At 47.9% G+C, this 27,541-nt stretch overlaps 2 protein-coding genes and 1 pseudogene across 2 annotated transcripts; 2 read left to right on the forward strand and 1 right to left on the reverse strand.

Moving 5' to 3' along the window:
• The first annotated feature begins 242 nt into the window (after positions 1 to 242).
• LOC132583463 (olfactory receptor 11L1-like) lies at positions 243 to 1,344 on the forward strand. The gene has a single exon (XM_060255099.1). The coding sequence runs from the start codon at positions 361 to 363 to the stop codon at positions 1,342 to 1,344; it is 984 nt and encodes a 327-aa protein (XP_060111082.1). The 5' UTR covers positions 243 to 360.
• A 1,089-nt stretch (positions 1,345 to 2,433) lies between these two features.
• Positions 2,434 to 11,439, forward strand: LOC132583464 (olfactory receptor 11L1-like; annotated as a pseudogene).
• Positions 11,440 to 14,139: 2,700 nt separating this feature from the next.
• LOC132584248 (olfactory receptor 5A2-like) lies at positions 14,140 to 14,976 on the reverse strand. Its single transcript, XM_060256074.1, has one exon. It carries the CDS (start codon positions 14,974 to 14,976, stop codon positions 14,140 to 14,142), a length of 837 nt encoding a protein of 278 aa, XP_060112057.1.
• Between the last annotated feature and the right edge of the window lie 12,565 nt (positions 14,977 to 27,541).

Genomic DNA, 27,541 nt, shown 5'->3' on the forward strand with positions numbered 1-27,541 from the left:
CAGCAGCAATCCTCCAGTTCCAGGCAGAGCTGGCTCTATCCAAACACCTGTGATTCTTCAGCTGAAGATATAAAGAATAAACTTGGATGCATAAAAATGTGTTTCCCTCCCATAGCCCTGACAAACTTGAGCCAGTCACACAGCTTTAATCTATTTCATGGCATTGCTTTAAGGATAACTCAGGAATAGGGAGAACTACACATGTCAAACTGATTTCCTTGGGGAAAAGGCATGATAAAACATAATAGATAAGCTGTACTGTATCATTTAAGCGTATTTTATTTGTTGTAAAGACCACTACCATTCTTGTTATTAAATATTTGAAATGCTTCTTTTCCATAGACTAGAAATTATGTCAGCATGGTAACTGAGAATATAACAACAGTTACACACTTCATCATCTTGGGCTTCCCAGCTCTGAAGAAACTTCAGCTTCTCCTCTTTTTTGTGGGGTTCGTTGTCTATATTTTGACCTTGTGTGGAAACATCATCATTATCACCATAGTACACATTGACCAACGTCTCCACACTCCGATGTACTTCTTCCTCAGCAACTTCTCCTTCCTAGAGATATGGTATACCTCAAATATTGTTCCCAAGATGCTAGAAGTCTTACTAGATAAAGACAAAACTATCACATACACTGGCTGTATTACTCAACTCTATTTTCTTATCACATTTGGTACAGCAGAATGTTTCATTCTGGCAATCATGGCGTATGATCGCTACTTAGCCATATGCAGCCCTCTGCGCTATCCAACTCTCATGAATAACAAAGTTTGCCTTTATCTCGCTGTGTGTGCATGGGTTGGTGCTTTCATAATTAATATCCCACCACTAATCTCACTATGTAGACTGCCATTTTGTGGGCCCAATGAAATTAACCATTTCTTTTGTGATGCACCCCCTTTACTGAAACTCTCTTGCATTCCGCCCCACGAAGCCGAATTGTCCAACTTTATTGTGGCAACCAGTGTCATTGTCAGTTCCTTCCTCCTCATTATGGTATCTTACATCCTCATCATAATCACTGTTTTGAAAATCCCATCCTCTTCAGGGCGACAAAAAGCCTTCTCCACTTGTGGGTCCCATCTGGCAGTTGTGACTATTTTCTACAGCACCCTGATGTTCATGTATGTGCGTCCGACATCCAACTTCTCTGTGGACTCCGTGGACTTCAACAAAGTTGTATCTCTGTTCTACACTGTGATTACTCCCATGCTAAACCCAGTCATTTACTGTTTGAGAAACAAGGATGTCAAAGATGCTCTGCAGAAAGCAGTCCAAAGGAAATGCATGTTGGCATCAAAATCAAGCACCATGTTAAGTGGGAAAATGAATTAAAGTTGTCAATGATAGAGGTAGAACAAAGTTTGCATGCAGTGGCACCTTTCAGACCAAGAAAGTTTCTTTATAGGGATAATTATTCATTTGCACACACACTTCTTCAGATATCTTGAAACAAAAGCCATCAACTATTACACATAGGTACAGAGTGGGGAGGGTATTGCCAGGAAAGGCCAATTCGAATAAAGGTGCATAAGTAACTGAGAAATAAAATAGCAAAGTTTCGATGAAAGCAAGACCTGTGAATAGCTCTTCAGTTATTACAATGCTCAGGACAATGGAACCCCAAGGTCTTAACAGATATTATTTTCTTATCTCACTAATGTCATTCTGTTCTCACATCTGTAAACTCTTTTATTATGCTGTATGATAATTTGCTGCTTCTCACAGATTTTACTAATTACTTTAATCCAATCTTAGCTATGTTTATTGCTCTATTTCAGTGTATCTGAAGAAGTCTGCATGCACGCAGAAGCTTATACCTTTTTTAAAAAACTGTTGGTCTTAAAGGTGGCACTGGACCACTTTGTTCTTTTGCTTCAGACCAGCATGTCTACCTGCCTAAATCTACCTTCATGGAAAGCAGAGGTAATATAATTCAGCAGAAGCTGCAACTTGTCTTATATAATTGCTTCCTTAAAGGGATCCACAGCCTGATCTGATGAAAAGTTACACACACAGGATTAAGTTCAAGCAAAGAACTCAGGTATAGGAGCAGCCTAACATTTCCCCCTCTTTCTGTGTAGATTTTCCTACATGTCTCTCTACCAGATCTGCAATGATCATTTTTTTGTCACTCTTTATTTCAATAGGTTTTTTTTTTTTTGTGATTTTATACCAGCCAACATGAGTACTTTTTGTATATACTTCTAGGTATTCTAATACTGAAGAACTCTTAAATAAAAAGATATTTAAATTCTCTCCAAACATCGGTTTCAGTTGTGATTCTATAATACAGGCTTTCAAAGCATGTCCTACATCATTGTCGATTGGTAGGTTTCTTGTTTAATGATAATCGCTGTGTATTCTCACAAAATAAGCTTTAAATTTAACAAGCACTTATTGGTATGGTAGGGTGTAGTTAAAATGGAATTCACTCAGGTAACAAACAAACAATCCTAAACATATCTATACTGTCATTGGAATTAGAAAGGTGTGACTTCGTTTGGGACTGCATGGTAAGGGTGGTTCCATGCTAGTCAGACGAAGCACAACTATTATTTGCATGTACAACTTTAATAGGGTTCTAATGTTGTTCCCAAGATGCTAGAAATCTTAGACAAAAACAACACTGTCACATATGCTGGCTGTATTACTCAGCTCTATATCTTTATTACTCTAGGTACAGCAGAAGGTTTCATTCTGTGAATCATAGCATATGATTGTTACCTAGCAAGCTCAACCCTCAGCAATATCCAGCTCCCATGAATAACAAACTCTGCTTTCAATTGGCTGCTTTCAATTGGGTTGGTGCTGTCATTATCAGCATTCCACCACTTGTCTCAATTTGAGGGCCCAATGAGATCAACGCTTTTTTTGTGATGTACCCCCTTTACTGGAACTTTCTTGCTTCAACCTGCATGCAACGGAACTGTTCAGTTTTGTGGTGGCCACCAGTGTTGTGACTTTTTCCGTCCTCATTTTGTCTTTTGTTTTCATTATAATCACTGTTTTGAAAATCCCCTTCTGTTCTGGGTGCCAAAAAGCTTTCTCAGCTTGTGGGACCCATCTGGCTGTGATAAGGTAATTGCCCCTCCAGTCGGAATGAAGAAGCAGACACAAGTGTTGGGTTTAAAAACCGGGCCGCTTTATTAAAACATTAATTAACTGTGACTGGCAGGGGGGTGAAAACCTAAGCCAGACAAGCCCTGGGGTCAACCCCGGACCCCGCCTTGTCCAAAGGGCGAGCCACCCTGCCCCCAGCACAAGCCCACCATATTCGGGTTGTAGCTGAGCGGCCAGGCCTCGAGCCACCACCATCCGGTCCGGCATCAATCCCCATGGAAAGATCCACCCAGGTGAGGCTCCCTGTGATCTGCAATCCCCGCACTGAACCGTGTAGCCCATCTACGGTTCATACAGACCACCGCACCAACGGTGCTAGGCCATAGGTGCTCCCCTGGAAAACCCTGTGGCCAACCTCCTGCAGCCTGCGACCAAGACAAATATCTCTAACAATTCCTAACCTACCAGGCAGTACAAGGTAGGCGAAAAACACCCCCACATGAGCCAATTGCGTGGAAGCGAAAAAATTCCCACCTGGCCCCTAATAAGGTGACCGGCATACGCCTGTACTGCCAAAGGGAGGGTGGGTGGGCAGAGAGCCAAAAACAAACTGCGTGGCAGAGGGCGGTAGCCGGGGCTTATAAAGCCCCAACTCCCCGCCCTAGCAAACACCCGTATGTCGGGTGATGCTGCTTCTCCCGCCTTCCGGGAGGGGCAAAGATGGCCCCCAGCCTATAGGCCAGCAAGCCGGCTCGGCTGGGTAGGGACCGGACCTTGCCCCCCCCCAGTTGGAATGAAGAAGTAGACAAAAGTGTTGGGTTTAAAAACCGGGCCGCTTTATTAAAACATTAATTAACTGTGACTGGCAGGGGGGTGAAAACCTAAGCCAGACAAGCCCTGGGTTCAACCCCGGACCCCGCCTTGTCCAAAGGGCAAGCCACCCTGCCCCCAGCACAAGCCCGCCATATTCGGGTTGTAGCTGAGCGGCCAGGCCTCGAGCCACCACCATCCAGGCCGGCATCAATCCCCATGGAAAGATCCGCCCAGGTGAGGCTCCCTGTGATCTGCAATCCCCGCACTGAGCCGTGTAGCCCATCTACGGTTCATACAGACCACCGCACCAATGGTGCTAGGCCATAGGTGCTCCCCTGGAAAACCCTGTGGCCAACCTCCTACAGCCACCGCCAATGCCAAGCCTCTGCTTAGGCATTAGCGCCCCACCGGTTGGCCCAGAGCCGACCGCACCCCCTGCCGAATCTCGTCTAAAAAGGCCCGGTTACCCAAATCAGAAAGGTGAACACCATCCGGCCGTACAGGTCAGCCTGCTCGACCCGTATGGCTGGATGCGGGAGAAAAATTCCCAATCCCCCCTCCATAGCTTTCTGAATGGCCCTATTGGCCTTGCGCCTGGCGCGTTCCACACCGCCCGGCGAAATGGCATGCCTCCACACTCTGCGTGGCAAAATTGCCGACCAAACCAAAATAACCCAGGGCCACCTCCGACAAATTTCCCGGAGGTCAGCCAATGCCTGCTGGGAGAGAGCTTTCCCCCGCAGCAGCCCCAAGTCGTTCCCACCCAAGTGGACGACAAGAATGTGTGGAGGTGGTGCCTTCCATTCCTTGAACAACAGGGGCATGATCCCGGGCCAGCGCAGCCTCCGACGACCCAGCCAATCCACAGTGGCCCATGCACTGAGGCCAAGCTGGGTGCCCACTGAAGACCGTCTGGTGAAATGGGCAGCCCAGAAAACCATGCTGTGCCCGCAGATGAGAACGCGACGCCTCTCACCACAAGCACCAGCACCTGAAAAGACAAACAACTGTTAACATACAATAGCGACAATACAACCCAAAGGCCCACCACCTACACACTAGGTGACCAAAGGGCGAACATACGTTTTATAAGCCGACGACCGCCATCGGCCTATATGACGAATGGCGGAGGGCGTGTAACCCATAGAAGCGGCTGTGGAGGCTGCCCCAATCCTGAAGGAATGCGTCCCAAATTTGACGCCCAGTAAACCCAACCTTGCCAGGGCCCTACTTGTGACCTTCCAAAATTGATATTTGGTGAGAGGAGAGCCGTCATCATGCCTTAGAAAGGGGCCCCCACCATCCCCCTGTTAGCGTAACTGCTCTCAAAATGAGATTGGGGAATTAGATTGAGAGACAGCTGGCCCAATAGGAATCTTTGTTATCTGTGTATACCAGGCTCAACCATTCAGAAAGTCAATGCTCAATAAACTGGACTCTAATTTAATAAAATCAATTGTAATTTATTTGAAACAATAGTTCTTTCACACAAGGTACAAAAACAACCACACATTCACACAGATCTAGAGAAATATAGAGAGATCGATAGGGGTACATAAAAGGATGGACATACAGGGTGATAATACCTCTTGCAGACTCCAAGGAAGACTCCGATGGCGACAAATGAGGGAATGGGGGATGGACCCGAAACTGATCAGGAATCGGGGATGGATCTATACAGCGGAATAAGGGGGTTGCTGAATAGAGAGCACACCTGTGGGTAGCTAGTCCACAGGTTATATAGAGTCCCCTCAGTCCTGAGGGGATGGGAGGTGACTGGGAGTGGTAATGGGAGGTTCCGCTGATGACCAAGAAGGCTGGACATCGGCTAGACCAATGGCGAGTTCATGGCGACACCTGATTGGGTGTATGCTTCAACCAATGAACATCACCTTCATCCTGGGCACCCTGGAAACTTCCAAGTTGCGACAGGGCCTGGGGTGGCTCCGGTGATATCAGTATGGAAATGGTTGGGTGATTGGGATGAGATGGGATTATCTGGGAAGGTGACAATAGGAAATCAGATATGGACCTAGGTATTCCGGTGTAGACAAAAGAGCTTGGAGGTAGCAGGAGAGATCCTTCCTCTTTCTCATCATCTCCTGGGTGAGGACTGCTGTTCAGGACATTACTTAGCAATCAGGATCAACAGTTGAGCCATTAATCCATTCATAAACTAGATAGGTTGCTTGCGGGCTAGGAATGACTCAAGGTGTGTACGTGAGGTTCCCACTGAGAAGGAATGAAGCCCAACCAGGCAGGAAGATGGCTACATGTGGTGTTAGCGAAACACAGTGGCTTCCATGCTTAGCGCTTCAACACCGTTCGCCTGGACAGCTCCTTGGCGGCGTAGCCTCCTCCTCGCCATGGCGGACTCCACGCGGTAGCGGGGAAACGTCCGTGTGCGTCTGCAGACACTCTGTGCCTGTCTCAAGCACTTGTATAATTGGTGGTTGGTACACATGAGTCCTATGTAGTTCCTGGATAGTTCTACTCACACTCACTGGCCAGGCGGGTGCAAGCTCACTTCTCCAGGCGCCCTGGCAACCATGTGTGTGACAGAGGGGTCATTTTCTCACACCCCCTAACCTGAATGTAACGCCGAACAGCCCTAACCGGACATAATTCCTGTATGGAGCACGTACCAATCGTGATGACGGATCCCCTCTGCCTCTGGTCAGTCTTGGACCGGCGAATGGTCAGAACAAGCTGACTATTAGTGATTTTGACATCCCCGGACTGGAGCGCCCTCCCAGAAGTATCAGCCTTAGACTGTACTACCAGCTCACTTACACGCAAGGCCCCCAAAAAGGCCAACAACGAGGCAGCATGAAACAATGCTGCCTCAAAGGGTGAAGAACAAACACCGAGCCAACCCCCAAACAACCCACGAAGGACGGACAGGGATATAGGTTGCCTGTCGTCAACTCGCTGGGTCCGTTCCCGGGCCCAGCCCTCAAGCATCTTCCTGACCCTAAAATCACCCGTGTACTCAGGAAAACCACGGGCCTTGCTGACAAAAGCCAATGCTGCCAGTTGGCCCCGGATGGATTTCAGCCCCAGGCCTCTTTCCTTTTGGTGCACGCAGAATTGCATAATGTGCTCCACTGGAAACGGCCAACAGTCCAGCAGTGCAGCCGCACTTCTGAAATCCCGAAATTGAATAGACGCTCTGTCGTACGCCTTCCTGGTGCTAGGAGCTAGTGCCAACTGAATGGCCCTACCGGCTTCCTTTTCCCAAGACGCCAAAGTTCCGATGGCATTTTCGCCGGCCAAGGATCTGCTTCTGGGGCCAGTTCCCGAAAACGCTCCATCTGTTGGCGAGACAGAGCATCCGCCACCCCATTGCATACACCCGGTACGTGCCTTGCCAGGAATAAAACATTCAACCGGAGGCAACGCAGGGTGAAGAACCTAACCAGATTCATAACCAACACAGATTTAGAAGTCAAAGAATTGATAACATGGACAACCGCCAAGTTGTCACACCAAAAAAGGACCGAATGGTTGGCTAGCTGCTCCCCCCAAAGCCAAACGGCCACCAGGATAGGAAAGAATTCCAAAAACGTCAGATCCCTACAGAGCCCGCTGTCCAACCATTCCACGGGCCATCGCTCCACGCACCAATGTCCTCTGAAAAATACACCAAAACCGTTGGCACCGGAGGCGTCTGAAGAAATCTGAAGCTCTGCTTCAATCTTCAGATCCTCCCTCCAGAAAGAAACACCATTGAAGGATTTCAAAAACTCCTCCAAGGATTTCAAAGACCTCCAAGTCTGCTCGCATTCCAGCAGTGACGCGAGCTCGATGGTGGGGGAGGCGCAACCGGCCCATAGCGTCACAAAGGCGCCTCAAAAAGGCCCTACCTGGGGCCACCACTTTGCAGGCAAAGTTAAGGTGGCCCACAACCTGCTGTAATTCCAGCAGAGAAACCTTCTGCTGTCCCTTCAAAGTGGCCAGCCAGACCTTCAGGTCGGCGACCTTACTCTCCAGCAAACGTGATGTTTCCTGCAGAGTGTCAAGCTCAATGTCCAAAAAAGTGAGGACCGTGCTGGGTCCCTCGGTCTTCTCGTGTGCCAAAGGCACCCCGAGTTTGAGGGCTAATTCCTGAAAGGCATTCAGCAACCTGAAGCATTGCTCAGACCCCGCTGGACCGACAAAAAGGGAGTGGTCCAGGTAATGCGCCGTAGCATTAACCCCGGTCTTGTGCCTGAGCGCCCATTCCAAGAAGGAACTAAAGCGCTCAAATGCCGCACAAGAAATCGAGCAACCCATCGGCAAAGCCTGGTCCATATAAAATTTTCCCTCAAAGGAAAAACCCAGTAGCTCAAAGTCCCCGGGGTGAACGGGCAAGAGGCGAAAAGCTGACTTAATGTCGCACTTCGCCATCTCGGCCCCAATCCCGCAAGACCGAACCACTCTGACCGCCTGGTCAAATGAGGTATAACGCACCGAGCATAGTTCCTCGGGGATGGCGTCGTTCACCGATGCCCCCCTAGGGTAAGATAGGTGGTGAATAATGCGATATTCACCTGCAGCCTTCTTGGGAACCACCCCCAAAGGTGATACCCTCAACGTGGGAACCGGCGGTGCATCAAAAGTTCCAAGGACCCTTCCTTCCCGACATTCTTTGGCTATTTTTTCCCGGACCACATGCTCAAGCCCAACAACAGAACGTAGATTAGGAGCCAAAAGGGGGGCCCTAGGCCCCAGATAGGGAATCCGAAACCCCAAGCTAAACCCGTCCTGCAAGTATCGGGCATTCGCTTTGCACGGGTACAGACGCAAGCACTTATTGAGTGCCATCAGGCGGATGGGGCTGGGCCCCTTTTCCAGGGGGGTGCTGACCGCCCCCACTGCCCCCGGGGCGCTTACTGCCTGGTCTAGACTTAGATCTGCTGCATGCCGAAAGTGCGTGAGCCCCACTGCAGAGCAGGCACTCATGTCGGAACTTACAGGGCTTCCTGGGACACACACCCTTAGATGCGAACTCCCATCAAAGCAGCCGGGTTTGAACCGGCTGGCCCGCTGTAACGTGGGCCCCTGTAGAAGACTGTTGTTGTTGTTGCACCCTCTGAACTAGATGGCCGCTATCCAACCTATCCCCGGCGTTTGGTTTTGCCAGGGACATCAACTGCAGCCATAGCTGCTGATTTATCTGGTCCCACGGCATTCCAGGGTTGACCGCAGCCCTCATACGGAAAGCTTCGTCGTATTGCAGCCAGGCTGCACCGGCGAAGTCCGTATACGCCCGATAGACAATGTCTATATACTGAAAGAGGGCCGCCGCCCGAGCCGGCTGCGCCCTTGCAATAACTCCAGCATATATCAAAAATCGGGGCAACCAATTTGCCCAGGACCTATCAACTTTTCTCCGTTTCAGCTTCTCCTCCTTGTCATCGAGCTCGTCTTTACTTTTCTTTTCGAGCTCTCTGAATAGGAGACTGAAGACGTCCACGTATTCACCACGGAGAATTTTCTCACGTGTAGAAGCTGTCAGGTGGTCCCCCAGGGGCAAAGAGGTATCACCATAAGGAAGAACGTGGAAAGGGATGTTGGCATAAGGATTGGGGGGATAAAACCACCCACTGCTTTGAGCCACCGGCCAAGCCCCCTGAAGCTGAGCAAGCTGCTGACCTCCCCAAGGCAAAATACCAGGGGTGGACGGAGGGGTAGAAACAGCAGGGGGCGCAATAGCGCCCGCCTGCTGGCCGCCCGGAGCAAAGACTCTACTATGCAGGGGGCTAGGTGTATGAAAACCCCAAGCCCACGGCTGAGCAGAACCCAACTGCTCGCTAACTCCTGGCTGCCCAACACCCCAGACTGCCCCGCCCGGCGCCGTCAGGGGAGGAAGTTGAATGGGGCCCCACGGCCACCCTTGACTTGGCTGAAGAAGGGGCTTACCACCGTCACTCGGGAAGACACCGACGCCACCAGGGGTCTGCAGCCCACCGCTACCAGATGCGCCGCCACTCGATGCCGCACCCGATGGGCCTTCCTCAGGATCCTCCTCCTGGTCCGGTTCCAGTGGTGACTCCGGCTCAGCTGGCCCACCCTGCAAAGCAGAAAGACGTGCGAGCACTTCCGCTTCAAAGGTCAGCCGCGCCGAGCGGCCGGAGGCACGGCGGCGTCCCTCCCAAATGGGAGCGCCCCTAGCGACTCTTTCCTGCTCCAGGGCATCCAGCTGTCCCATAATGGCCAGCCGCACACGCTCACTTTGCCCAGGCTCTTCAACTGGGACCCTCTGCTCGCCCCGCCCACGGGGTGGGCGGGCGGGCTGCTTGCCCTTTGATTTGCCCTGTCCTTTTTTGGGTGCCATACTACTTGCCTCTATAAGCACGGGCCAAAAATCAGGAGTAACTGCCCACAGACACTAAGATGCTCCCTTCGTGCACCCCCACCCCAAAAGTGGTGTGGCGGTGGGGCGGATAAAGTCAAGTATGCGTCACCCAGACTCTAATAAACAGGCCAAAAGCCCAGTGCAACCCACAAACAGCTACCCCAGACTACGGACTCCCCACGACCAAAGGGGGAGAGGGTGGTGGGAGGGGATGCCTGGATGAACAAGCCAAGCCTACGTCACCCCACAACCAATGCAGGCAGGCTCAGCCCAACCCGGCCCCAAAAAGAGGGGGGGGGGGGTTTGCAAGCAATTAAGCACCCCAGGTACCACCATCCTACTTCCCCCCACAGAAAGCCCAGTGTTTAATGAGCCCTATATGGCCACAAAGCCCCACTCAGTCAGAGCCCACCCAAAGAAAAGCTACTGCCCTATGGCTGGCCAGACGCCTATGAACCGCCCCACTAACAGGGGCCCGCTGCGCGCTTCCCGCGCTCGGCAGGGAAATGAGAGTGGCTGAGCCTCGCTGCCTCCAGGATCGTTGCCCTACCACGGCTGGCAAATACCAAAGCGCCGCGCTAGCCTCCACTCGGCCACCCAGACCGCTAATGGCCCCCGCCGCGCTAAAAAACAGCTGAGCCTCGCAAGCGCTGCTTTGCCAGCCGCACGTGCTCTTCACAGCCCAAGGGGCTGGGGAATATTAAGGCCGCTATGCTCGCCTCCCCGCACAGGCCACCCAGGCCGCCAATCCCGCCGTGCTCAGCAGCTACTCAGCCCACGCCGGCCCCAACACGCCGGCTGCACACGACGTCGCCGCTCGAAAAAAGGAACCAGTCCAGGCCGCGCCGCTCCACAAATCCCGGCCCCAGTCCCTCGTCGGCTCGACTCTCCGCGCACGTGGCTCTCCCAAACAGAGAGCCAAAAACAAACTGCGTGGCGGAGGGCGGGAGCCGGGGCTTATAAAGCCCCAACTCCCTGCCCTAGCAAACACCCATATGTCGGGTGATGCTGCTTCTCCCGCCTTCCGGGAGGGGCAAAGACGGCCCCCAGCCTATAGGCCAGCAAGCCGGCTCGGCTGGGTAGGGACCGGACCCTATTTTTATAGCACCCTGATGTCCATACACGTGTGTCCAACATCCAACTTCTCAGTGAATTCTGTGAACTCCAACAAAGTGGTATCCCTGTTCTACACTGTGATCACTCCCATGCTGTGATCACTCCTAATCATTTACTGCTTGAGAAACAAGATCAAAGATGACTTACAGAAAGCAATTGGAGTGAAATGTATGCTTGCAGAAAAATCAAGTAGCATAAAAGAAGGGGGATGATGAACTAGGGCTTCAGATAAGAATGGCAAATGTGGAACAAACTTGAAGGGAAGGTGAAAAAGGAGCAGATAAACCAGGATATATATGTTTTAAGTCAACAATCAAATAAATTGGCATTAGATTATATAATAGCTTTCTTACAACCCCCCCCCCACTAGTTTTATTGCATGTGTTTTTTTAAAGCTGTTCCTTCTTTATCAATTTAAATAATCAATTAATGAAATGTTATCCCTTCTCTTTTCAGCTTCCCTTTATCATGATCAGTTTGCTTCTCTATTCAATGGTAAAGTACTCATATGGCAAAGTGGGGTGGTTGTTGCAGAGCTTGCAGCATGTAGCCCAGTGGGGTATTCTTTGCAGGTCTCTGGTTGAAACAAGAGCCTGATAATGGGTTGGATGTAGGGATCTTTTCAATAAATCTTGTCCAAGTCATCTCTTGATGACAGCCCCTGTCACACATCGTTCCTAACCATGCATGTCCCATGATATCCTGAGTGGCTTTTATGATGACCAGAGCTATCCTCTCTTTTTCACCAGCACAAAAGCTGGATCCAACCCTGTGTGTTTGCATTGTGTCCCCACTACTTGGTGTACGAAGGATCCTACCTTGGCAGGACTTTTTAATATTATTGTTTTATTTCAATGTATGCTTTGGTAGAAACATAATAGCAATGGAGTTGTGTCTAATCAGCAAAGCAGATGGCACAATAAATCTGTTAAACTTCAGAGCACCACAATTCTTGTTCTTGTTTTAATTATAAAGGTGGGAAATATTGTTTTCCAAGTAGTTATATTAGTTTTCCAAGTATTGTTGATATAAAATTTTACTTTATTACAAATTACATTTTAGCCCAGTCACATCAGACCTTGGAAGCTAAGTAGTGTTGGCCCTGGTTACTATTCAGATGGAAGAACACTAAGGAATTCCAGAGTTGCTATGCAGAAGAAGGCAATGGTAAACCACCTCTGAATGTCTCTTGCCTTGAAAGACCTACAAAATAATCATAACTCAGCTATGAGTTGACTTTATACCCATACAAGTTTCAAACTGCTATAAGATCAATTGGAAATAGCAATAATGAAAATAGATGAACACAGATCAGATGAAAAGTGGAGTAGTGGAACATCCCCAGAGAGTAACAAAAACTCAGTTTCACTGGAGGGAAACAGAATTTTCAGTGAGGTAAGGCTCTAAGTTGTTGTCAGTAGGCAGGGAAGGGGGAATTCTGCCTTTTTGTATTAGTTGGTTTGAAATATGAGTGGTAAGATATCTGAGAGGTGAGACACACAAAAAAGCAAATACATAAAAATGGGTGGCAGAAGCAGAGGAAAGTGGGAAAGCAGGAGAGTAAACAGGAAAGTGAGAAAATGCATTTTTGGTGGGAGCTTTTTCCTAGCTGAACTAAACTTTCATTTCTGTCTGGGGATGTTTCAGAGCCAGTGTGGTGTAGCAGTTAGAATAGCAGACTAGGATTTGGTAGATCAGGGTTTGAATCCCTACTCTTCCATAAATGCTTGTTGTGTGACTTTGCAACAGTCACATACTCTCAGCCTAACCTACCTTACAGGGTTGTACTTGTGAGGGTAACCCTGATCTCATCAGATCTCAGAAGTTAAGCAGGGTCAGTCCTGGCCAGTACTTGGATGGGAGACCACCATAGATTACCAGGGTTGTGACATGGAGGTAGGCAATGGAAAACCACTTCTTAACATCTCTTGCCTTGAACAGCCTATGGGGTTGCCATAAATCAGTTGTGACTTGATGGCAAACCCACCCCCCAGCAATATAGTAGAAAGAAGAATGATATAAGCCTCTTTGAGTCCCTATTGTGGGGGAAGATGAGGTATGAATGAAATAAAGATTATGGAGAGAAAAGATTAAGAAAAAAATGCTCAAAATCTAGGGTCAAGGGAGGTTTAGGGTAAAAAAATGAAGGAAGAAGTGTAAAATTGTTGGAAAGCTAAGATGAAAGTAGAGATGGTAATGCTAGGTTGTGGAATAAAGAAAGAAGTAGACAAAGCATGCCATGAAGGAAACAGGGCTGAAGGGAAAAGGAATGGATGTGACTGAGATGAAGAAAAACAGGAACATTCAGAAAACTATTCTCCTAAAAGACTGAAGAATTTGAGTAGTTCTGTGTTTTTTGTGGAGAGCAGCCCCACCCATCTCACAGGGTGTATATTGTGGGGGGGGGGAAGATAAAAGAGATTGTGAGCCACTCTGAGACTCTGAGATATAGATCCAATATCTTCTTCATCTTCTTCAGACAAGACATTGATTGTGAACCCAAGTGTGGGAACTGGTGTTGGGAGCAAAGCAGAACTAAACATCACATATAGAGCTAAGCTGCATGCTGTAGATCTCTGGCCAATTCAAAAATTCCAGGGATAGATAACAAGTTCTCACTGTATCATCTGATTACTGTGCCAAAATACAATGAATGGGTCTTGGCAAAATCAAGCTCAAATTTCCACCACTATGCTAACAAAACAAATTATATATTTACTTGCTTCCAAATATTTTCCCAAGAGCCCTTTTCACCTCTTTATTTTTCAGGCTATAGATAATCGGGTTCAGCATGGGAGTCAAAACACGTACTGGATGGAGAAGACCTCATCCAATGTCATGGAAGAGATTTTGCTGGGTTTCATGTACTGTGTCATCCCTGTCATATATAGGAAGCCAACCACAATAAGGTGGGAGCTGCAGGTAGAGAAGGCTTTGCTCCTGCCCTCTGCAGAGCGGATCTTCAGGATGTTGGAGATTATGTGAATATAGGATACCAGAGTTGGTAGGAAGGATCCAAGCCCAAAAATTGCAACAGAAGAAAAAAGAATCACATTATTCAGAAAGGTGTCAGAACAAGATAATTTTAGTAGTGGTGGGAGTTCACAGCTAAAGTGTCTAATTTCACGGAAGCCACAGAACTGTATATTTAATGTTGGCACTATATTTATAATTGCAAAAGCAGTGCCCATTATCCATGCGCCTATCACCAAGTAAGTACATATGGCTTCGTTCATGATCACAGCATAGTGCAGCGGGTGGCACACAGCAGTGTATCTGTCATAAGCCATTGCTGAAAGAATGAAAACTTCTGTGACACTCAACAGAAGGCTGAAAAACATTTGTGTAAGGCAGCCAACAAAGGATATTGTCTTCTGCTTTGTCAGAAGATCCACCAACATTTTAGGGACAATGTCAGTAGAATAACAGATGTCAACAAAAGACAGGTGAGACAGAAAAAAGTACATGGGTGTATAAAGTGATGGATCCATTCTAATAACCAGAATGATGGTTAGATTGCCTGATAATGTGATTAGGTAAATTGTGAAGAACACCAAAAAGAAGAAAATCTGCAGTTGAGGGTCCTTGGAAAGTCCCGAGAAGATAAACTCTGAAGCACTAGTTTGGTTCGCCATTTGTTTTTAGCCACCTATAGAAGAAAAGGGTGCAAAGCAAACAAACTTAAGCATGATTAAAACCCATTGTTTCCAACTGTTCCATTGCATTTGATTGGACTTTAATACAACTTTGGAAGCACCATAACCATATATATTTCTAATTCATGGAACAACAGACAGACACTCATCCATATCTCTGCATGCTACACTCTCTCAAAGAAACATCTTATTGCATATAAAGCCATATAAAGTGGCAACTGTACTAAGGATAGGAGCTGGGTGAGGCACAGTGAAAATCCTAGAATTCACTCATACTATTTTAGTAGTCTTCAAATATATCTCACAGGAGGTCTAAGATTCCTAAGAAGTTCAACAAGTGATCCCCAATGAGATAAATAAATAATGGTGGACAAACAGTTCTGGAAAATTGGATGGCCACCATTACTGGTTTTCCCTTCTAATGTAATTTTTGGAAATCCATAAAGCACACCCTTTGCCCCCCCAGTCGGAAGAACGAGACAACACGGTGTATGGGTGTAAAACAGGGCAACTTTATTGAACCAACAGCCTGGGGCAACCTAAACTAACCGGGCAGGCGAAGGGAACTCCAAGACCCTTCCCGGACCCGGTGGGGCGAGCCACCCAGCCCCCAGCCGCAGCCAGGTAAACTGGCTGCTGCCAGGCCGGCAACGGTCGGGTATAACCTCCAAATGGCGCAGCCACCCACCCAGGGACGGCTCGCTAAATGAGGTAACCCTGTAGCGGGAAAGACAGCAGAGGGCCGTTTTAACCCAGCTGCCGCCCATCCCCAGCTACTTCCCCTAACCAGGAAAACCATGGGTGCTCACCAAAACAAACCTGACTTCAATTCCCGCCCCATAAAGTTACCTAACATAAGCCCAACCTAAAGGCAGCAGTACAAGGCAGGCGAAAAACATCCCAGCTCAGGCCAATCAGATGGGACGAAAAAATTCCTGCCTGGCCCCGATAAAAACGGCGACCGGTGAAGCCTGTACTATTGCCGGGTGGGAGGGAGGGCCGAGAAACGGCCAGCGAAGTGCGTGGCCGGAAGCGTGGTCGGGCTAATAAGCCCATCGACCACGCCCCCCAGCATCCCCGGATGAAGGGGCCGTTTGCCTCGCTCCATCCGGGGAGGCAAACTCGGCCCCCGCCCTAAAGCCGGCTCAAGCCGGCGCGGGCAGGAAGGGGCCGGACTGTCCAAACAGGGTGTATGGACAGAGTGTGTGCTCTACAAATCCCCCAAAGTCTTTTCTAATATGCAGGGATGATGCATCAGCTAAGCTAGGGTTGCCAGCTTTAGATTATGAAATACCTGGAAATTTTGGGGGGTGGAGACTAGGGAGGGCAGAGTATGGGCAGGTGAGGGACCTCTTGAAAAAGCGGCTCTTTCAAGAACTGTATGGCCAGGGGAAAGAACTGTAATAAAATATGCCCCTGTGTGTGGCTGCTTCTGCAAATAAATAGAACATCAAATTTTTAGCTGATACAAATAATGTTTTAATCATTTAATACCTCTCAAATACTTGATTCTGTTATTGATCTGACTTCCCTATAATATACACATTCAAGATCATTGAATTTAACCTCGTTTTTCATGTTGTTACCCATTCACCCGGCCTCAACAGATTCCTCTGGATTGCCTCACAGCCTCCCTGGTTCTCACCATCCTGAGCAACTTCATGTCATCCACAGACTTAGCCACTTCACTGCTTACTTCCAAGTCCAAATAATTAATGAACAAATTAGAAAACACCACCCTAGTACTGAACCCTGTGGTACCCCCACTGTTTCCTACCTTCAACTGTGAAAACTGCCCATTTATATTCACCTTGTTTCTATTAATTAAACAATTTTTAATCCACAGGAGGACTTGTTCACTTATTCCATGACTGCTGAGGTTACTTAGGAGCCTTTGATGAGGAACTTTATCAAAAGCTTTCTGGAGGTCTAAGTAAACAATATTTACTAGGTCCCCTTGTCCACTTGTTTGTTCACCCCCTCAAAGAAATCTAACAGATTAGTGAGACAAAATATTCCCTTATAAAACCCATGCTAATTCTTCTTCAGTGTCTTTTGTTCATCAGTGTGCCTACCAATTTTATATTATAATAACAGATTCCACCAATTTACCTGATATCAACATTAGACTTGACTAGCCTGTACTTTCCCAGATCTCCTGTTTGTTTTTGTTTTTTAAAAAATGGGGGTTACAGTAGCTACTATTCAGTCCTAGAGAATGGAGGCAGATTTTAGTGATTTTGCATATTTTTTATCAGGATACACAAGTTCACATTTGAGTTCTTTCAGAACCCTTGAATATATGCCATGTGGACCTGGTGATTTGTCATTTTTTAAAAAAATGTGTGCATCAGTCAAAGGACCTCTTCTTCATCACCTCAATCAGACTCAGGTCTTTTGACACTTCTCTTAAAATTGACGGTTCTGGAGTGGGCAAGCACCTCTCATTTTCCACAGTAAAGAAAGAGGCAGAATGATACATTCATAGTCTCTAAGCTTCCTGAAAGGATTTGACCCTCCTTACCCTTCCTTTCAGTTTTTTAAATGTGGTTATGTTGGTTTTTGGGGAGCAATACCCTATTTACATAAATGCTAAACTTAATAGTATTATGAACACTGTTCCCAACAATGCTATCATGTTTATATCTCTCACTAAGTCTTGAATATTACTTAGGACCAAGTCCAGGATTGCCTCCCCCACACCTCAGTAGGTTCTGCGACCATCTGTTCCATGGCACAGTCATTCAGAGTCATCTCTTTCTCCTGACTTGTACACATAGTGACCCAATCAAACTGTTGAGTGGTTTCTCAGCAGATCAATCAATATGGAATGTGTTCTTTGAGATGGAACACAAACACCACTTTACTCTTGTGTACAGTTAACACTAGTGAGCTGGAGATGTCTTTCATAAGCTAACTCTGCTTACAATTTTTAATATATATATTCTCAAAAATGTTTAAAAGTTCATGAGGGACACCTGTGTGTTTCTCCTTCATTCCCTTCTTGAGAGTTCTGGCACCAATTCCTTGACCATATATATAAGGTCAGGCAGTTCAGGAACTTGTGGTAGTGGCCATCAGATATGAACATTTTTAAAAAGATAGATTAACTCACCTGATATAGGCACAGGCAGTGGGATGGAATAACACACACTCTACAAGGTATTAAGGCATAAATAGAAATACTAAAGCTTGACCCTAATCCTGATAGACTCCATGAGTTATTTCAAATATTAATGACCCATAGAACTCATTGTGATTATGTGTCCTCTGTTTTGTGTGAAGATTGCTCCCCAAACAATCAAGGGAAAATTAATTCTCAAAGGGGATGGCTATTTCCGCCTGGAACTATTTCTACACAGCTTTCTTTTGCAAATAATCAACATATTTTAATAAGCAGGTGTTATTCCATTTATATTGCAGTTTTGCCAATGGAAAGCTGGTATAACAATGCAAAAATTGGCAAACACCTACCATAAGGCACATTTGCTTTGTTTTTCCCACCCAGAATTTCAGACATTTTTGCGAACACACATTTGGCAAATATGAGTAATTGAAATGGATGCATCACTAAACTCCAAGAGGTTGCAAGTGTATTATGACCTGTGATCCAAGTCCATGGCAGTTGTCAGTTCACATAGATTTAGATTTATTAGATTTATATCCCACCCTCCCCACCGAAGCAGGCTCAGGACGGCTCAGAACCAATGAAATCACAATAAACAATTCAACCACATTAGTTACATATCATAATTAAAATTAACAATTAAAACAGTTTGGCGCTAATATCATTTGGTGTCATTTCATTACTGATGGCGTTCAGTGCTTATTTGAAGAGCCTCATGGCGCAGAGTGGTAAAGCTGCAGTATTGCAGTCGGAGTCCTCTGCTCACTACCTGAGTTCAATTCCAGCAGAAGCTGGTTCAGGTAGCCGGCTCGAGGTTGACTCAGCCTTCCATCCTTCTGAGGTCGGTAAAATGAGTACCCAGCTTGCTGGGGGGGGGGGGGAGTGTAATGACCAGGGAAGGCTATGGCAAACCACCCTGTAAAAAGGTCTGCTGTGAAAACGTTGTGAAAGCAGCATCACTCCAGAGTTGGAAACAACTGGTGCTTGCACAGGGGACCTTTCCTTTCCTCAGTGCTTATTAGATATCATTTCCTACTACTATATCAGCAATTCAAGATCAATTAAAGGCTAGCCATAATAGTGTTGTTTTGCAGGCCTTGCGGAACTGGGCAAGGTCCTGCAAGGCCCTAACCTCCTCTGGCAGTTGGTTCCACCAATCATAAGTATTCATTGATCAGTTAGTTGTCAGATATGGCTGTTGTGAGTCACTACTTAATGTATTTATAGAAAACAGTAAAATAATTCAGTCCAAAAACAGCAGTAATCCCAACCCTCAAATTAGTGATCCGATGTGTTGCTACAGCTAGAAAATGATTAGTGCTCAGGACAGCTGGGTTAAAATCCCCATTTGCCATGAAATGTTCTTTGTGATCTTAAGCCTATCACTTTCACTCTGCCTAAAAAACCTCATAGTGTTGTTTTGTGGATAAATTGGAGGAGGAAAGAACCATGTACGCCACTGTGAACTTCATGAGGAAAGATGCAGAATAAATATGTGTTAACTAAATAAAATAGTCTGTAAAATATACCACACTGTTCTCAAAGCTAGGTTGTCATGTTTGGAATCAGAACACTGGATTACAAAAGTTTTGATTCATCATGACAATCCTTACATCCTCATATTCTTGTGTTTATGATGTTTCATTCATCAGTCCCATACTTAAGTACTCATTTAGTGGAACAGGGTATTATTTCTCAGTTTGCATTTCAGGATTAAAGCTGCACTCTAATCCTTTACACCCTAATCCTTTTTCTGTGCTACTTTTCCATTTACAGAGACTTATTAATACAAAGAATGCTGTAAATATGATTTATAATTCCATCCCTGCAGCCTGAAGTATTGCAATTCACTCCACCACCTCAGCACTTTATCATTACCACCTCATTCTGAGACATGTCTTGACAATTTCCAAAACTCTGAGTCAGCAATGAAGACATTTTACCCATAGAATATTTGCACCTAAGGATTTTCCTTCAGTAGTGCATAATGGTGAAGCGGTGTCGGTGGCATGCCCACATCCTGAGGTTCAGAAGGCTTCCTTAAGGACCCCTGGGGAAAGCCAATCCAGCAGCATGCCCAGCTCAGGGGATATCAGTGGGGCTCTCAGTACCAGGTGGCAAGGGAACCACACAGCAGCTGGTGCCCACATGGCTTCCTGGGCTTGATAGCACCCCAGCAGACAAGCTGGGGGTGTGGGGTTCATCAGACAACAGGCGGGCCACCTGATTCTGGATCCATTCCTATGTTGTGCCAGTGCTCCTACAGTGTAATCCAATAAAAAGCTGTGGCTGTTTTATTTCTCCAAATCATGGTGTCTGTTTCACTTCTTAGTCTGTTTCCCCTACATGTCACTGAACCCACAAATACGGACATTACAAAGCCCCAAGAATGTTCCTGTTTTCAGTTGTGAAGTGAAAGGCGTGATGAAATAATATATTACCTCATAGAGACCTCAGAAGGTAAATGTTTAATTTACTGTCTGATAATGCTCAGAGGTTAACCTACAACTGTTTCCACAAATTGCAGATCAAGCCTTTTCGGCCCCCACCCAGCTGAGCGGCCAATCGGTCACGTTAGGCTGGGGGCCGTCCATTGCCTCCCCGGAAAAGGAGACAGTGGACTCTTCTTCTTTGTAGGGGGGGGGGGCGTGGGCAGCCTTATGAGCTGGCCCCACCTCTCGTAGCGCAGTTGGAATTGCACTCTCGGCCCGATCAGCCGGACATCAGCTGTGCGATCTGTGGGCCCTGAGCGCGTGTGGGTTTTTTTGGCGTGTTTTACACGCCAGGGAGCAGTGTGAGGAGCCACGGCCCAGCTGATTCCACCCCCCCCCCCCGTGGGGGTCAGCTTCGGCTGTGTAGTGGGAGAAGCGGTGCGTGAACTCGTCAAAAAGGTTTGCTGGACCAGCAGCTGCTGGTCCGGAAGGTCCCGGACAGTCTGCGGATCTGGGGGGGACCCTGCTTGGCATGCAGAGGGCCCTTGGTTCTGTTCCGTGCATCTGCAGAAAAAGGGGACTTCGGCCGTGTGTGCCTGGGCAGTAGCGCAAGGAGCCGCGGCCCAGCTGATTCCTCCCCTGCGGGGGCCAGCTTCGGCTGCGTAGTGGGAGAAGCTGCGCGCGGCAGAGGCATGTTGGAAAGGTTTGCCGGACCAGCGGCTGCTGGTCCGGAAGGTCCCGGACAGGCTGTGGCTCTGAGGTGGGACCTCTGCTTGGCAAGCAGAGGGCCCTGGGTTATGTCCCGTGTATCACCAGTTAAAGGGGACTTTGGGCTGGGGACGCTGGGAGTCACTGCCAGGCTAAAAGGGAGAGCCTTTAATCTATTCCCCCTCCCCTTCAACTTACATTAGGCCTTACCCAGGCGACCAGTGGTTAGTCCTGGTAAGGACTTTGATCAAAATGTTTTTTCTGGCTGGTCTGGGCTGGCCTGGTTTCACCAGGTCTCGGAAGCTGAGCAGGGTGGTCCCTGGTGGTTGCTCGGATGGGAGAACACCAAGGAAGTTCACGGCCGCTTTGCTGAGGCAAGTGTGGCAAACCACATTTATATTAAGGTCATGAAAGGGTGTTTGGGTGTAGGCATAGTTGGTCAGAGCCCCTCCCCCCCCATTTGCACCTTATTTATCGTGCTTGCGGGGCATTTATCAGGCGCTTGTGCCATTTTGGCTGTTGGCTAAGCATTACATGGGGCCTGAGATAGGACACAGGGCCGCCCATGTGCGTGGCAGCCCATCTACATGTTCAATATGGCCCAGTGGTAGAGCATCTGCTTGGTAAGCTGAGGGTCTGCCCTGGCCTGGATAGCCCGGGAGGGCTTAGTCTGGTTGGATCTCAGTAGCTGAGTAGGGTTGTCTCTGGCAAGTATTTAGATGGATGACCTCCTTGGAACACCAGGGTTGGGAGGGCAGTGGTAGGTTTTATTCTGCCACCTCACTGTATACCCTCCATGCCCCCTATAGGGGTTAGTCCCCAGAGGTTGCCATGACTTCCAGATGCATAAACACTTTTATACTTTAATCCCTGGCTTCTCCAAAAAAGGGTCCATGCAAATAGGTGTGGAATACATCATCCTGAGACCTGGAGAGCCACTGCCAGTCTGGGTAGACATTACTGTTTTTGATGGACCAAGGGTCTGATTCAGTATATGGCAGCTTCATATGTTTAGGGCCTTTAGTGATGACATCGAATCAGTTCAGCGGTTCTCCTCCTTTTTCTTGGCACCCGGGTTCAGGGGGTGTAGGGCAGGCGTAGCGTGGGGGTCGCCGGGCCTTAGGCGGTCGGGAGCGTTCTGCCGTGGGGTTGGCAGAAAACCGCCCCCCCCCCTTTGGTATCCTGTGTGGGCTGTGCAATAGTGTGGGGGTTGGGGATTCCTCCTCCCCCCCCCCGGTCCCTTATAGCACAGTGGCTTTTCATGCGCTACCCTTCGGGGAGCCATCTATGCCGCTGGGTGATCATCTTACAGTGGCTAGGGAGAAGATTTTAAAAGGAGAATACGTAGAGGTTTTTAGCCTTTTACACAGGGTATTGGAAAAGAAGTCCAAAGGGGAGTAAGACGAAAAGGATAAAGAGAAGTTGAAGGGGGAAAAAGGTTGGCTACCGGGATTCTTCATTTATGCAGGGGTTATTGACAGGGCCCAGCCGTGGACGGTCGCCCTCTCGTGTGTATAGAGATTTTCGGGGGGGGGGCATGGCTGCAGTATAATGAGCAATTCCCTATGCGAGCGGCTGTTAATCCTGGTCTCTCGCGGGACCGGATTGGTCAGCGACTTTGGTTGCTCATCTGGTTCAGAAGATAGTCATTTTCCTAGCACCCGCACTGTTGCAGAGCAGTTTGTTCAGCCACGGGCTTGCTGGGAGTATACCTCACTAGGTGTGTGCGGCAGAAAAGTTTGTGGGTGCAGGCTTTAATGTCCATTGTGTGGTGGCCCCCAGGCCTTTATGGCCTGTAATAGATCCAGGCCATAAGGGGCTAACAAGTGGCCTGGGGGCCAGGCCCAGCCGGCATCCTGGAAAAGGGGCCTAGCCCCATTCAAGTGAGGGTACTTAGAGAGTGGTTGAAGGTTTACCCGCAGGTAGATGAGAGTGGTTATTTTGGGGACGTATTTTTACGAGCATTTAGAATTTCTTACCAAGGTCCTTGTACCCCGTTTTCTCGCTCAAACTTGCAATTAGTGCGCGGTTTGGAGCAAGTTGTTAGGGCGAAGATCAGGGGGAGTGTGCTGAGGGGTGAGTCCTTTGTCCTTTCGCGTCTCCTCCGGCGACACATTTGCGGGTGTCACCTTTGGGTGTTGTCCCCAAGAAGGCCATGGGTGAATTTCGTCTTATCCATCGTTATCCTACCTCAGGGGGCAGTCGGTCAACGATGCCATCCCAGCTGAGTTGTGTTCTTGGTGTAATGCTTATGATGGTTAACGGCGTTTTAACGGCTGGCAGCGAGTCGGGTGTCCCTTGGCTAAGGAGAAGATAGAGAGCCCAGCTACAGTTTTGACTCTTTGGGGGATTGAGCTGGATACAGTGTGCCAGCGATCCCGGTTGCCGCTAGATCAGTTGGAGGACTTGCAGGCGTGTGTGACAGTGGTGAAGGTTAAGCGTAAGGTCACCCTCCTCGAGTTATAGGAGCTCATGGGACCCTGAACTTTGTAGGCAAAGTGGTGGCCCTGGAGTGGGCATTTTCTCTTCAATTTTGTGATGGCATGGTGGCCCTGTGTTTACCATATCACTATACCCATGTGACCGGGGGTATGCGCAGCTACCTTAACACGAGGGAGACCTTTTTGAGGGATTTTAATGGCATTTCCTTCGGGAGAGGTGTTATGCAGTGGGAGGCTGAGTGCAAATTGTTTGGGATGCTGCCGATTACACTGGCTTTGGGTGTATTTTTGGGGCATTGGTGTGCCGAAAGTTAGCCAAGGGAGTGGTTGGGCTCCGAGTTATGCCATAAATTGACTTTTTGGAGTTCTTTCCCATAGTGGTAACTATATTCTTTGGGGTCACTCCCTGGCCAATCACACGGTGCATTTTTGGGTGTGACATGGTGGTTGTTCATGTCGTCAACAGCCTTGCCTCTAGGTCCCCACTGGTCATGAGGTGGGTCATGGCGCTTATACTGCGCTGTTTTAGGTTAATGTTTTGTTTTGGCAAAGGACGTGCTGGGCATTAGTAATGGAGTGGTGGACACCCTTTCCCTCCAACAGATGAGGTGCTTTCATCAGCTAACTCCGGATTTTTTCCCGTGGCATCCCTGCAGGTGTGGCAGGGATGAAGTTAGACTGGCAATCCGCCGCGCCTTAGCAATGGCTCCGGTGGAGCACCTGCTGCAGTTTGGTGTTGGCAGAAGAGGAGGGGGCCTTTCGCTGAAATCCATCACTGGCCAGCTTATGGCGGTGGCCTTCCTCAGAAGGCCTGGGGCTATTCGGAGGTGACTAAAGACCTCTGTATTGCGAAAATGTTGGAAGGTGGTTTCGGGAGGTGGGCCGACGCCAGTTGTTTTCCCATCTATCCTTTGTGGGCTACATGCCACCTGGGCCCTGGTTTGTGCCTCTGTGTTTAATTGGCGCTATTTCATGCAGCCCCCTTGACGGGTTTCACGGGTGCCTGAGCTAGTGGCGCTCTCCCGCACCAATTCGTTGGCTTGGACACTCCAGGTGGGGGATGTTAAGCTCTTGGAGGGCCAGGTTTCTTTGCTGGTTCGTCAATACAAGACAGATCAGTGGCAACGGGTTTGCACAGTCACAACTCCACCTTGCACAGAAGAGGAGTTGTGTCCGGTGATGGCCCTCAAACATCATGTTGAGTTGAGAGGGTCGGCAGAGGGTCCATGGTTTTGTCATAACGACTTCATCCCCTTGACTAAATTTCAAGTTTGGTCCATCACGAGTTGGTCCTTGGCAAGAATTGGGCCTGAGTGGCATGAAATTCGGTACTCATTCATTTAGGATCGGGGCAGCATCAGTAGCTGCTGCTATGGTTACGAGGTTGATGCCATTCGTTGGGTGGGACGGTGGAGATCTAGTGATTATCGGACCTACATACGGCATTTACGCTCGTTGGATGATTATCCATTTTCACTTTTATATAGATTAATTTGTACTGTTGGGATGTGTCCTAATGGTTTTTTATTTTCTAGGTGCTGTGGCTGGCGTGGAAAAAAAGAGGATCCTCATTTGTGGCCATAGTATTATCTTTTGGGCGGCACATCATGCTCGTAGGGCACCGGCGGTTCTCCGTGAGGCATGAGTGAGCGGGCTGTCATTGAGTCACTGGGCCATCGGGGCATGAGGGTGCCGGGGCTCTTCCACTTCTTTGGGAAAAGTGGGGGGCCCCCGCCACATTTGTGGTGATTCACTTGGGGGAGAACGATTTGGGCTTACTCATGGGTAAGACTCTTTCGTGTCAGGCCCAAGATGGTATCACCGAGATTGGTAGTATGTGCCCGGGCGTCCTCAGCCTGTGGTCAGACATGCTGCAACGCCAGCAGTGGCAGGCAGCTTGGGACCCAGCAGGTTTGAGCGGGCCAGGAAGAAGGCTAACTGGGCCTTGCGGATAGCCTCGGAGGGGGCTGGGTTTTTTATGTGATGCATCCATTCATAAAGGCCTGTTGCAAGGATTTGCACAGGCCGGATGGGGTCCATGCTTTGTTAAAGGGCACAAGGCCTTGTGGCTAAGTTAAGGTAAGGGCTAGAACATGTTCCTGGTTAGGTGGGGGACAGTTGCCTAAGCTGAGGCTTGGCTCTGTCTGTGGCTGTTTATTGTTGGGAACATGTGTGGGGTATTGGTGAGCTCCCGCGGCACTGCACCATTTGAGTGAATGGCGTCCCTGGGGTGACCGTTAAGCTTTATGGCCCAAGGTTGGCTCCAGGGAGTCTTGGGATCCCGCCACTTGGAATTGTCCACATCCCGGGCTGTACGGCTTGGGGGATGATGGAGCTCAGGTAAACGGGATCTTGTGCCTGGCCGGCCGGGTTTGAGCCATTGGGTTCGCTCCCATCCGAGGCCTGGGGCTCGCCCAGTTCCAGGTTAAGGAGGTGGTCCGGTTGACCCCTGGCTTAACCTGTCCCCACTGTTTTTCCCCTTGCCATTTAAAGTTAATAAAGTGGCCCCTTTTATCCATATCTTGTTGTCTGTCTCGTTATTCCGACTGGGGTGGCAATCTAGCTATCCTCCAGTTTGTGAAAAATGTCCTATCAATATTTTGAGGACTAGAGCACAGTGGTGAACACAACATCAGAACTCTTCCTGGAGGCCTCAGGATTTCTGATTCAAGGTAACTGAATTCTAATTCAGGAGCATAATTTTCCATCAGATAGGTTAGAAGGGATATGATGGCACTTAAAGGAGCAATTCTTGGGAGAGCTTTAGAGAAAGCAAAATTGACTGGAAATATTCCAGGAATTTCTGGGAAAGACAGAAGTGAATATATTTCCTGGGTAAAGAGCAAATATCATTAAAATAAAGTCTAGATACAATAATATCTTATACAAATCAAGAAAGGACTGAAAGGACATATATCACAAGCATGAGAGAGCATCATGGTTTACACATAAGTTTAATAGTTTTGCTAGGTCAACTATTATACAGTGTTGTGTTTATGGAGAAATTCTGTAATAAGCAGATGATTATTATGGTATTTTTTTTTTTTACAAATAAAAACATTGAGAAGAAAATATCCTCATAAATGAAATGTTCCCAGTTTTTTAAAACATACCCCCCAACTTTTCCCCTCCATTCTTTGTTGATTTTCCCATTTTTGCTATATCTCACCAATTTACACACAGAGAGACATTTGAAGTATAATGCAAAATAAAATACGATAGTCTCATTTTCTCTTACCTCGTATTTTGGATGACAACACCATAATTTACTATTCATTTGAATCAAAAGCAAAGGCTAGATTCTGAAAGTCATTATTAGAATTCAAAACTCAGATTCCCCATCCAGTTAGAGGCGTACATGCATAGAATGAAGCCTTTAGATGTATGTACTTAGTAAACCATACTGAAGAACAGGGCTTTTTAGTAGGAAAAAGACCAGCATGAACTCATTTGCATATTAGGCCACACCCCCTGACATCGCCATTTTTCACATAGGGATTTTTGTGAAAAAGAACCCAGCATGAACTCATTTGCATATTAGGCCACACCTCCTGCCACCAAGCCAGCCAGAACTGCATTTCTGTGCATTCCTGCTAAAAAAAAAAAAAGCCCTACTGAAGAACAATGCATGTAATCAGGGAATCTGTACTGTTCCCATAACTCAGGACCAGATCTACATGTTTTTTGAGGGGGAGCAAAATTAAAAAATGGTGCCCCCTTATGGGCCCATTCTATATTATGGGCCCATAGAATAGAATGGACTCCATACCCAATTTGGCACCCCCTCTGGTGGCACTCGGGGCAAACGCCCCCTCTGCTCCCCCCTAGATCTGGCC

Source organism: Heteronotia binoei, chromosome 15, assembly GCF_032191835.1.
Source record: "Heteronotia binoei isolate CCM8104 ecotype False Entrance Well chromosome 15, APGP_CSIRO_Hbin_v1, whole genome shotgun sequence".
NCBI classification, from domain to species: domain Eukaryota; kingdom Metazoa; phylum Chordata; class Lepidosauria; order Squamata; family Gekkonidae; genus Heteronotia; species Heteronotia binoei.

What these genes read in the sequence shown, in the direction of transcription:
- LOC132583463 (XM_060255099.1), top strand. Translation starts at nt 361, where the DNA reads ATGGTAACTGAGAATATAACAACAGTTACACACTTCATCATCTTGGGC.
- LOC132584248 (XM_060256074.1), bottom strand. Translation starts at nt 14,976, where the DNA reads ATGGCGAACCAAACTAGTGCTTCAGAGTTTATCTTCTCGGGACTTTCC.